The sequence below is a fragment of the Lampris incognitus genome, chromosome 1, assembly GCF_029633865.1.
Source record: "Lampris incognitus isolate fLamInc1 chromosome 1, fLamInc1.hap2, whole genome shotgun sequence".
Lineage (NCBI taxonomy): Eukaryota > Metazoa > Chordata > Actinopteri > Lampriformes > Lampridae > Lampris > Lampris incognitus.
The window spans coordinates 48275954-48288518 of record NC_079211.1 but is presented as its reverse complement, the minus strand read 5'-3'; the positions used below and the strand labels follow the sequence as shown (position 1 = coordinate 48288518).

The 12565-nt window shown below is 41.2% G+C and overlaps 2 protein-coding genes across 2 annotated transcripts in view; both read left to right on the top strand.

Annotated features, from left to right (window-relative positions):
- LOC130126793 (plastin-3-like) overlaps window positions 1-7536 on the top strand; it is a 41384-nt gene extending 33848 nt beyond the window's left edge. The window contains exons 15-16 of the mRNA XM_056296461.1: window positions 2571-2695; window positions 3281-7536. Coding sequence (XP_056152436.1) covers window positions 2571-2695; window positions 3281-3413 — 258 coding nt within the window. The 3' untranslated portion in view covers window positions 3414-7536. The remainder of the gene's footprint in view (window positions 1-2570; window positions 2696-3280) is intronic.
- A 4275-nt stretch (window positions 7537-11811) lies between these two features.
- LOC130121048 (cyclic nucleotide-gated cation channel-like) overlaps window positions 11812-12565 on the top strand; it is a 10437-nt gene continuing 9683 nt past the window's right edge. The window contains exon 1 of the mRNA XM_056289888.1: window positions 11812-11972. Coding sequence (XP_056145863.1) covers window positions 11812-11972 — 161 coding nt within the window. The remainder of the gene's footprint in view (window positions 11973-12565) is intronic.

Here is a 12565-nt window from a genome sequence, read left to right as displayed (position 1 = left end):
ACACTTTTGAGATATCAACCTGTCCAGTTAGGAAGCAACACTGATTTGTGAATCAATTTCACCTGTTGGTAAATTGTCTAATTTCCACCTGGTGGAAATTAGACAATTTGCAAGACAACCCCTATAAAAGGAATGGATTTGCAGGTGGTGGCCACAGACCATTTGCCTGTCCTCATCTTTTCTGGCCGATCTTTGGTTAGTTTTTCATTTTGCTAGTGCCCTCACCACTGGAGGTGGCATGAGGCGGTATCTGCAACCTACAGAAGTTGCTCAGGTAGTGCAGCTCATCCAGGATGGCACATCAATGCGTGCTGTGGCAAGAGGATTTGATGTGTCTCCCAGCACAGTGTCCAGAGCATGGAGGAGGTACCAGGAGACAGGCCAGTACACCAGGAGACGTGGAGGGGGCCGCAGGAGGACAACAACCCCGCAGCAGGACCGCTATCTGGTCCTTTGTGCAAGGAGGAACAGGAGGAGCACTGCCGGAGCCCTACAAAACGACCTTCAACAGGCCACTAATGTGCAGGTTTCTGCTCAAACAGTGAGAAACAGAATGCATGAGGATGGTATGAGGGCCTGACGTCCACAATTGGGGCCTGTGCTCACAGCCCAACACCGTGCAGCCCGATTGACCTTTGCCAGAGAACATCTTGGTTGGCCGATTCGCCATTGGCGCCCTGTGCTCTTCACAGATGAGAGCAGGTTCACACTGAACACATGTGACAGACATGAGAGAGTCTGGAGACGCTGTGGAGAACGTTCTGCTGCCTGCAACATCCTCCAGCATGACCGGTTTGGCGGTGGGTCAGTGATGGTCTGGGGAGGCATATCCTTGGAGGGCCGCACAGACCTCTACGTCCTAGCCAGAGGTACCATGACTGCCATTAGGTACCGGGATGAGATCCTCAGACCCATTGTCAGACCATATGCTGGTGCAGTGGGCCCTGGGTTCCTGCTCATGCATGACAATGCTCGTCCTCATGTGGCCAGAGTGTGTCAGCAGTTCCTGTATGTTGAGGGCATTGATGCTATGGACTGGCCTGCACGTTCCCCAGACCTGAATCCAATCGAGCACCTCTGGGACATCATGTCTCGTACCATCCGCCAACGCGATGTCGCACCACAGACTGTCCAGGAGTTGACCGATGCCCTGATCCAGGTCTGGGAGGAGATCCCTCAGGAGACCATCCGTCGTCTCATCAGGAGCATGCCCAGACGTTGTAGGGAGTGCATACAGGCACGTGGAGGCCACACACACTACTGAGCCTCATTTTGAATCGTCTTGAAGAATTTCCACAGAAGTTGGATCAGCCTATGTTCTCATTTTCCACTTTGATTTTGAGTATGATTCTGAATCCAGACCTTAATGGGCTAATGATTTTGATTTCCATTGATCATTCTTAGGTTATTTTGCTCTAAACACATTCCTCTGTCTAATAAATAAAGATTTTCAGCTGAAATATTTCATTCATCAAGGTCTATATTGTGTTTTTAGGTGTTCCCTTTATTTTTTTGAGCAGTATATATATATATATATATATATATATATATATGGCACAGTGTGGGAAAAAAAATCTATATGCCACTCCAACAGCTGTTTAACTTTTTCACCATGGAAGAAAAAGCACAGCTTCATTCATATTTTGTGCTGACAATAACAAAATTGGGCCATGAGCGACACTTTTTGTCCTCGACTTTGGTCGTTTGTACGTGTGCTCCCTCCCTCCATCTTCATTCTGGCTTTTGTATTAAACTGCTCATGAAACTCCCCTGCATCTGAAGAGGTAACTTCTCTCAACTTCTCAAACTTTGGCAAAAATAGATGCTGAATGGCGGCAATATTTCAAAGCAGCCACTTTTCATCTGATTTAAGATTGCACTCAACTTCCTATCACACACCGAGACTGGTTTAAAAAATGCACAATTTATGTGAACACAACGACTACAGTGAGTTTTGTAGTCGTTTTCTTAGTGACTCAGTAACCTGAATCAAATAGTTATTTACTTATTTTGAGGCAGCAGTGGCTCAGGAGGTAGAGCAGGTTGTCTGATAACTGGAGGGTTGCCGGATCGATCCTCGGCTCCTCCTGGCGAAAATATCGAGGTGTCCCTGAGCAAGACACCGAACCCCTAACTGCTCCCGATGAGCTGGTCGTTAGCTTGCATGGCTGACACCGCCATCAGTGTGTGTGGGTGGGTGAATGTGAGGCATTCATTAATTGTAAAGTGCTTTGAGTGGCTGTGGCAGATAGAAAAGCGCTATATAAAACGCAGTCCATTTAGTTATGTGGTACGAAGCATACACTTACACTGTATTGTACACTGTTGTATGTTACACTGTATTGTACTTGCCTTATCAGTAGTAGGTGGTAAGTGGTTATTTAGCTAGATGCTAGATGGGTTGTGAGTTTGCTAGCTGTTTCCTTCCTTGTAGAGCTAGAGACATACACACTGTTTATGTTTGTGCATGTGTTTTTTGTGCTTTTTCCTCTAGGAGATGGACTTTAAAACTGTTTTATGTATTGTAATGTACGTGTATAATGTGTGTGTATGTCTGTTTCTTTCTTCAGGACAAAGAGATCAGCACCAGTCTTCCAGTTCTTGACCTCATAGACGCCATCCAGCCAGAGAGCGTCAACTTTGACCTGGTCAAAAGAGAGAGCCTCTCAGACGAAGACAAGCTAGACAATGCCAAGTAATGACCCGTCTATCAGACTGTGTACCATCTAGTCAGTTTTACAAATATCATGACGTCTGTTAATTCATTCTAAGGATATTGGAGCGTGAATCACATTCAAAGCATCTGAGAGCATGCAACAGTTTGTACCTGTGTTTTGGATTAGTAGTGTTGCGGGGAACATTTGCAAACTTGCCTTAGAACTTGGAAGAGAAGATTCACAACTGCTGATTATTATTTCTATTTTTTGACAGATTCAGTTATGAAACAGCATTTCTGCAGAAATCCACGAGATAGTGACTAAACGTTTACCTCCCATAGACTTGACAACTGTTATGCTACTTTGCCTGATCGGAGAGGCCAAATGAAGTCATAGTTGTATTTGAAAAATATATGTATATATTGTGCAAATTAAATTCTATTTATGTGAGAATTAATTTTCCAATCCGGTCTACATAAAAATCTTTTTTTTAACCATAAATCTGTTTTAGTCCAGTCTTAGATAGCCAGCTAGCTAGCTACCCTATCTATAGATAGATGGATAGACAGATATAGATAGATGTGTTGTCACGGTGATCCTGATTTTGCGTCCTCCCCCACCAGGTATGCTGTTTCCATGGCCAGGAAGATTGGAGCCAGAGTCTATGCGTTGCCTGAGGACCTGGTAGAGGTCAACCCCAAAATGGTGATGACTGTCTTCGCCTGCCTGATGGGAAGAGGCATGAAGAGGACATAGAAATCACGCATTCTCTCTCTCTTGCTCTCTCTCTCTGCCTCTCAAGCATACACAGACTGTCATCGCCTGCCTGATTTGATGAGGACTGAAGAGAGCTTAGTGAACAAACGGTCTTGTGTCATATGTGATTATTATGCAGCAGTGGCCGTGGTAGAAGCATCCCTTTAGCCATCTGCCCTGCAATACGACTGCTGCCTGCGACCACTGCAGCCTCTTCTAATCAGTTGTGATAAAGTCAGAATGAACGGATATATTGTAAAACAATACTTGTGCCTTGTTATGGCTGAAAAGAAGGGAGATTTTTTTTTTAAATTTTCCAAACTGCTTCTCTGCAGTAAGTAAACTAGAATGCAAGGCACATTTAGTTGTAAAATGTGTGCTATTATAATGGTCACATCTTAAAATGTAAACTTTATTTTGGCCTAAAATATCTGGAGTGTAAAGACTGTGATGTGTGGGCAACATCAGACGCGTGCAGCTCCCCAATTTTCTCCATATTGCATCCAGTGTTTTTTTCCTCACACTCGTGTTTCCTTGTAGTCAATTATCTCATCGAGACTGATTTTGTTTGAATAACCAACACCCCCGCCCCCAAACAAGCTGTTTCAGGTTTTTAATAGTTAAACAGTTTTTTACAGTAGTACTTCATGATTTATGGAAATTATAGCCTCCAGTTATTACTACGATAGTTTATTTCCCTCAAGGAAGAAATTCTCCTCCACAGTGCAATACATAACACAGGTAATGTATTGCACTGTGGAGTACAATACATTACTTGCCCCGTCGCTCAGAGGCCCCTGCTGCCGATCAACCCAGTGGCGGCTCCTTTCCATCCTGGCCCCACAGTGGTGGAGTGAACGCCCCACTGATCTCAGGACAGCGGAGTCGCTGCCCATCTTTCGGCGCAGGTAGAAAAACTCACCTCTTCAAGAACTACTACCCTGTTACTTGCTCTTAGCACTTATTGTATTCACTTATTAAAAAAAAAAACTCTTTCTTGCGCTTTTAATTCAGCACTGGTTTTGCTCTTAGATGCTTGTTTAGAGAGAAGATGCACTTATGACCTCTGATGACTAGTAGATCTCCTGAAGTCCTACGTTAAAGGCACTTATTGTAAGTCGCTTTGGATAAAAGCTTCGGCTAAATGACTGTAATGTAATGCAATGTAATGTAAGACACAGAATTATACAAAACTACGTGTAGAAAACACAGGAGTTGGTAACACTTTAGTATGGGGAATGTAGTCACCATTAATTAGGTGCCTATTAGCATGCAAATTAGCAACATATTGGCTCTTAATTGGTCATTATTACGTACTCATTAATGCCTTATTCTGCATGGCCTTATTGTACAACCAGTAAGCCATTAACTATGAGTTTTCCCTCTATAACCTCAGAATTATTGCTTATTAGTAGTACCATCTCAATATGTTTTGCTTAGTATGGACTTTATAAGGTGGTAGTACCACAAGAAGAGTTATTCTCCCTTACTAACACTTAATGAATATGGTCTGTTCTTACATAACAAAACACAAAACTACAAGTGTTCATAGTGTTAAATTACTGTAAATTAAGTTTTTGTTACTTAGAATATGTTCCCCATACTAAAGTGACATCTTCATCATTACTAATTCACTAGTCATTAAGTTTTTGTTACTTAGACTATGTTCCCCATACTAAAGTGACATCTTGATCATCACTAACTCACTAGTAATTAAGTTTTTGTATGTTCCCCATACTAAAGTGACATCTTGATCATTACTAATTCCCTAGTAATTAAGTTTTCTTATGTTCCACATACTAAAGTGTTACCCAGGAGTTACAGGGACCACCACAGATGTTCCATCTCTCTCCTGCTTTACTTTCTGAGCAGATATCTGTAGCTGGCTGTTTGTTCTTGTCTCAGGCTTGACCTCTTTACATTAACCTGCTGAGCTGTGTCGTAACGTATATTCTCCAACGTGTCAGCCGGTATATCAGCACTTTGGCGGTTTCGGATTTTCAAAGTTTAACAACTTTGTGGGAAGAAAAGATACAGACCTGCCGCTCCCTGAACGCTCCTAACATTGCATATATTTGCATTAAAACGAGTTTTAGATCAATTCTGAGAAAAAAAGAGTTACGATAAGCTCTTATCTAAAACGACCATGAGCGGTGAAAGTGACTGCGCGTAATTTGCACGTCATCGCGCGACTATTTACGACGCGTGTTGGTTACGTCACTTCCTTCGCGAGTTCGTCGCTCTGTCCTGGAAACACTCTAGCGTCTCCCAGTGGAGAGAAATAGTCTAAACTTGATTTTTGATTATTTCCAACGTGTCTGGTTACAGACACCGTTTCAGACGCACCATGACTACCACCGAGGCGTGGCAGTATTTACAGGCGTTGGACGGCAGCCATTTTAAATTGTTTAAAAATAGTGTTAAAGTTGTTAAAATGTCAATTTTGGTGTCTGTCGTTTCTTAAGAAACATACGAATATATGTCATGCGTTATTACCTCTATTGGGTGTTTATCTTGACAGAATATAAAACCGGCGGCGGTCAAAATGACCGCCCACGGTCGTTCTAATAGTTTTTAAGTTCCGGTCGTTGTTTGGGATTCTTTGAATGGTTATTTGCAGTTCTTCTTCTTCTTTTTTAAAAACATTTCACGTTTTATAGGCCTTGCTACATTTGTTAGATTAGCAATATGTGTTTTTCGTTTGGTTTTTCGGGTAATATTTTCACGTTTTCAATTTTGTTATTCAAGTTCGGCCATGTCTTTCTGACGTTTAAATAATAAAAAAATAGCATTATAGTTGTTAAAATGTTCAATTTGGTGTCCGTCGTTTCCTAACAGACATACTAACATATGCAGTGCATTAAGATCTCAATCGGGTGTTTATCTTGACAGAATATAGAGTTTAAAAACTGGCGGTCATTTTGACCGCCCATGGTCGTTTTAGGTAGGAGTGAAATCCCGGTCGTGAAACCATAATAATCTGTACATTACATCCTTAGATTTATGGTCCAAGTGATTCTCGTTGTTATGACCAAAGCCATGTGAGATGATCGGCAGTTTAACTAGTCTTAACCCTACAAGTAGACCAAAAGACAGCTTTTTGACCAATCAGAGCTAATGCAACGTTTTGTAAAAAAAAAAAAAAGTTAAAAAAGTTATTTTGTGTCACTCGATGCCAACATAGCCCTAGGACGTGTTTATAATGGTAGTGCCCAAGAGAAAGAGATTTTTTTCCCCTTAATTCTTAATTTCACCCGGAAGTCCTGATTGTTGTAAGGCTGTCATTGTTAGGAAAACAAAATGAAAATAATATTAGCTTATTCCTTTAAATGCAGTTTTGTTTTTCCTGCCTTAAGTGTCAGTGATGGGCCTTGAACAAATCTGTGACAGACTGACTCTTAGTTCCCTGCTTCCCTGCCCTGGGAGATGCTGTCTGTTTCCACAGGTCACCTTCACACCAGAGCAGAAACTCTGCTTCGTTTTCACCGTGATGAATGGATGTAATTGTGGCTTGTCCCGCTAAAATCAAATACCCCCCCCTCCTGTTTGCTAGCTAACAGGATATATATGCACTGTAAAGATCCTGCAAACCAGGTTTCCTGTCCCTGTATGAGTTCAGCTTTACACATAAAGTGTTTATTGCATCTCCGCAGTTTATGATAATGTTGCTGTCACTGTTCCTGCAAGCATTTACACGGTGGCATCACTGTGTAAACACCCTAAAATTAAAACTATTTGCCTCTTTAACAAGAACGGCTTTTTTTTTTAAAATCAACAAATCAATAATCAAAAATCAATAAAAAACTCATCACACCGTTTAAAATGTCAGGGACTGCAATTTTCATCATTCATTGTAAACTGAACGCAAAGCACTTTGGGAAGAGCAGATCCACGTGGTATTTACTTGTTCCACTGCTCATTCTTTCATCCCAAATTAATGCTGCAGAAATGTTTTTTGTTTTTTGTTTTGTTGTTCGAGGTAAGTGAGTCTTTGGTTGGTCACTGCTGTGGTTTACCAGCCAGTTGCTGAACTGGAGGTGATGATGTACGAGTCTCTGAACTGGACAAGCCTTAATGTACAAATGTATCTCTGCTGAACACTAATACACACGTTACGAGCGCACACCGACTCCTGCCTCTCCTTTGGTGCTGTGTGTGTGTGTGTGTGTGTGTGTGTGTGTGTGTGTGTGTGTGTGTGTGTGTGTGTGTGTGTGTGTGTGTGTGTGTGTGTATTTATGTGTGTGTTTGTGTGTATTCATGTGTGTTTGTGTGTATGTATGTGTATTCATCTGTGTTTGTGTGCATGTACACTACCGTTCAAAAGTTTGGGATCACCCAAACAATTTTGTGTTTTCCATGAAAAGTCACACTTATTCACCACCATATGTTGTGAAATGAATAGAAAATAGAGTCAAGACATTGACAAGGTTAGAAATAATGATTTGTATTTGAAATAAGATTTTTTTTTACATCAAACTTTGCTTTCGTCAAAGAATCCTCCATTTGCAGCAATTACAGCATTGCAGACCTTTGGCATTCTAGCTGTTAATTTGTTGAGGTAATCTGGAGAAATTGCACCCCACGCTTCCAGAAGCAGCTCCCACAAGTTGAATTGGTTGGATGGGCACTTCTTTGAGCAGATTGAGTTTCTGGAGCATCACATTTGTGGGGTCAATTAAACGCTCAAAATGGCCAGAAAAAGAGAACTTTCATCTGAAACTCGACAGTCTATTCTTGTTCTTAGAAATGAACGCTATTCCATGTGAGAAATTGCTAAGAAATTGAAGATTTCCTACACCGGTGTGTACTACTCCCTTCAGAGGACAGCACAAACAGGCTCTAACCAGAGTAGAAAAAGAAGTGGGAGGCCGCGTTGCACAACTGAGCAAGAAGATAAGTACATTAGAGTCTCTAGTTTGAGAAACAGACGCCTCACAGGTCCCCAACTGGCATCTTCATTAAATAGTACCTGTTAGAGCCTGTTTGTGCTGTCCTCTGAAGGGAGTAGTACACACCGGTGTAGGAAATCTTCAATTTCTTAGCAATTTCTCGCATGGAATAGCCTTCATTTCTAAGAACAAGAATAGACTGTCGAGTTTCAGATGAAAGTTCTCTTTTTCTGGCCATTTTGAGCGTTTAATTGACCCCACAAATGTGATGCTCCAGAAACTCAATCTGCTCAAAGAGGTGCCCATCCAACCAATCCAACTTGTGGGAGCTGCTTCTGGAAGCGTGGGGTGCAATTTCTCCAGATTACCTCAACAAATTAACAGCTAGAATGCCAAAGGTCTGCAATGCTGTAATTGCTGCAAATGGAGGATTCTTTGACGAAAGCAAAGTTTGATGTAAAAAAAATCTTATTTCAAATACAAATCATTATTTCTAACCTTGTCAATGTCTTGACTCTATTTTCTATTCATTTCACAACATATGGTGGTGAATAAGTGTGACTTTTCATGGAAAACACAAAATTGTTTGGGTGATCCCAAACTTTTGAACGGTAGTGTATGTGTGTGTGTATTTATATGTGTGTTTATGTATCTGTGTGTATTTATGTGTGTGTATGTGTGTGTTTGTGTGTATTTATATGTGTGTTTTTATTTGTGTGTATTTATGTGTGTGTATGTGTGTGTTTGTGTGTATTTATGTGTGTGTTTGTGTGTGTATGTATGTGTCTGTGTTTATGTATGTGTGTTTGTGTGTATGTATGTGTATTCATGTGTGTTTGTGTGTTTGTGTGCATGTATGTGTGTGTATTTATGTGTGTGTGTGTATGTATGTGTCTGTGTGTATGTATGTGTGTTTGTGTGTATGTATGTGTGTGTGTATTTATGTGTGTGTGTGTATGTATGTGTCTGTGTGTATGTATGTGTGTTTGTGTGTATGTATGTGTATTCATCTGTGTTTGTATGTTTGTGTGCATGTATGTCTGTGTATTTGTGTGTGTTTATGTATGTGTGTGTATTTATGTGTGTTCATGTGTGTGTTTGTGTGTGTATGTGTGTCTGTTTGTGTGTATGTATGTGTATTCATCTTTGTTTGTGTGTTTGTTGCATGTATGTGTCTGTGTATTTATGTGTGTGTATTTATGTGTGTGTACGTGTGTGTTTGTGTGTATTTATGTGTGTGTTTGTGTGTATGTGTGTCTGTTTATGTGTATGTATGTGTGTTTGTGTGTATGTATGTGTATTCATCTGTGTGTGTGTGTTTGTGTGCATGTATGTGTGTGTATTTGTGTGTGTGTTTATGTATGTGTGTGTATTTATGTGTGTTTGTGTGTATTTATGTGTCTGTTTGTGTGTATGTATGTGTGTTTGTGTGTATGTATGTGTATTCATCTGTGTTTGTGTGTTTGTGTGCATGTATGTGTGTGTGTATGTATGTGTATTCCTCTTTGTTTGTGTGTTTGTTGCATGTATGTGTCTGTGTATTTATGTATGTGTGTGTATGTGTGTGTTTGTGTGTATTTACGTGTGTGTTTGTGTGTGTATGTGTGTCTGTTTATGTGTATGTATGTGTGTTTGTGTGTATGTATGTGTATTCATCTGTGTTTGTATGTTTGTGTGCATGTATGTGTGTGTATTTGTGTGTGTGTTTATGTATGTGTGTGTATTTATGTGTGTGTATGTATGTGTCTGTGTGTATGTATGTGTGTGTTTGTGTGTGTATGTGTGTCTGTTTGTGTGTATGTATGTGTAGTCATCTGTTTGTGTGTTTGTTGCATGTATGTGTGTGTGTATTTATGTGTGTGTATTTATGTGTGTGTGTGTGTGTCTGTTTGTGTGTATTTATGTGTGTGTTTGTGTGTGTATGTGTGTCTGTTTATGTGCATTATGTGTGTTTGTGTGTATGTATGTGTATTCATCTGTGTTTGTGTGTTTGTGTGCATGTATGTGTGTGCGTATTTGTGTGTGTGTTTATGTATGTGTGTGTATTTATGAGTGTGTTTGTGAGTATTTATGTGTGTGTTTGTGTGTATGTATGTGTATTCATCTGTGTTTGTGTGTTTGTGTGTGTATGTACGTATATGTGTGTGAGCGTGAGCGTGTGTGTGTGTGTATGTGTGTGTGTGTGTGTGGCAGGATATGTGCCAACACATGCGCAGTAGCTGAGCTGTCAGTTGTCACTTCAACAAAACGCAAACAGACTCGTGTATTCATCTGCTAATGACGGAGCGTTGGTAGAGTAATTAATTCAGTCAGTGCTCGAGCCCAGATGTGGTTACCACGTGTCCGTGACATACGAGTCTGAAGAGCAGCCACTCAGAATGCAAATACACTTAACACGAGCTGAAATCCCGTGTTGGCGCATGGAGGGGAAAACGGCTTTTTGTAACTATAGTTGAGCACGAGGCAGGCGCGCGCGCACACACGCACGCGCGCGCGTGCACACACAGCTTAGAGGCCTCTTCAAACAAGGTTCTTGAATTCAGATGAGCTTTCTGGTACAAAAGGCATATAGCTCAAGAGGAGAGCATGCACACACACACACACACACACACACACACACACACACACACACACACACACACACACACACACACACACACACACACACACACACACACACACACACACACACACACAATATGGTGTGTGAGGTGTATTGTGACTGTTCTTTTCATTTGTGAGTATATGTGTCCTTTCCATTCATCCCGCCCTCCATATCTGGATGCTTCTCTATTAATCAGTGAAGTGTGGCTCCACCTGAATACACACAGGGAGCAACACAGGCTGACACACACACAGACACACACACACACACACACACACACACACACACACACACACACACAAACAGCCTGACAGATACACAGACAGACACAGGCATGAAACAGACTGGTTGATCGCTTAATTACTTGATAGATAGACAGACAGATAGATAGATAGATAGATAGATAGATAGATAGATAGATAGATAGATAGATAGATAGATAGATAGATAGATAGATAGATAGATAGATAGATAGATAGATAGATAGATAGATAGATAGAACAAAGTGGCAAAGTAGACAGTAAAGAAGTGAAATTAGGGGAGTGCAATTTAAATGAAGTTGTCTGTGCTGAACGGAGGCTGTGGATAACGGGACCATTGTGAGGTTTGTTGATTTTACAATATTTATTTGCACGTCTCTCCCCCCCCCCCTCTCTGTATCTGCCCCCCCTCCCCTCCCGCATGCATATCGATCTCATAATGTGTTGTAAAGAGAGCAATCCTGGTTGTTGCCATGCCATCTGGTTTCCGTGGCGATGGCTGATCGTTGACCTGGTACTCCAGAATGCTGTCATGCTGTCATACCTGTGTCTGTCTTTCATACCTGTGCCTTTGTGATGGCATTAAAGGGTCTGGGGTTAGTAATGATTGATCATTCTCTTCTTGCCGTGTGTGCGCATGCAGTATGACGGGTGACATAGCGGATTCGCACAGGCTGTCTGTGAAAACATGGACAGAAGAGGAGAGTGACCGAGCTGACAGCACACTTAGCAGGTACTACACACACGCACACACGGTAATCCCCAATCTTACACACTCATTCCGTGTACTCGGGTGTGTACGGGCGTGTTATCGGTATGTCTTTGTTGGAGGCCAGTGGATGTGTTCACAAGTCAGTTGAATGTAGTTTTACGGAAACGCTAACAGTCACCTCTCTTTTCTGGGCTCTTTTGTACGTTATAACATATTTCCTAGGAGAATTTGGCCTTGTGTTGTCATCACTTTGGTCATGAAACAGTTTAGCTTCATCTTATCAGGGAAACTAGAAGAACCCCGCTACAATGTAGCGGTTTGGTTATCCACCCGTCTAAATCTCCCTCCTCTTCATCCTGCCAGCTAACCGCCTTCCTCCTGCCCCTAAACCCCCCCCCCACTCCAACTCCCTCCCCCAAATGCTCAGATTCATCTGAAATGCCGAGAAAAGTGGTTTTTAGCCATTTAGAAAATGCATATTTTGCATAATTATGCATAATTATGCATAATTATGCATAATTATTTTAATTTTCTGCTATTTTTCTGGTCCTCTCTGGAACAATACCTACCACCTCCAAAAAAATGAGGATCATAAGTGCATTTTTGCAAAAATGCATATTATTTTGCATAATGCCAAAACATTTAAGCCCCAGAAATTTTTTTTATATAGGTGAAAAAAATCAAAG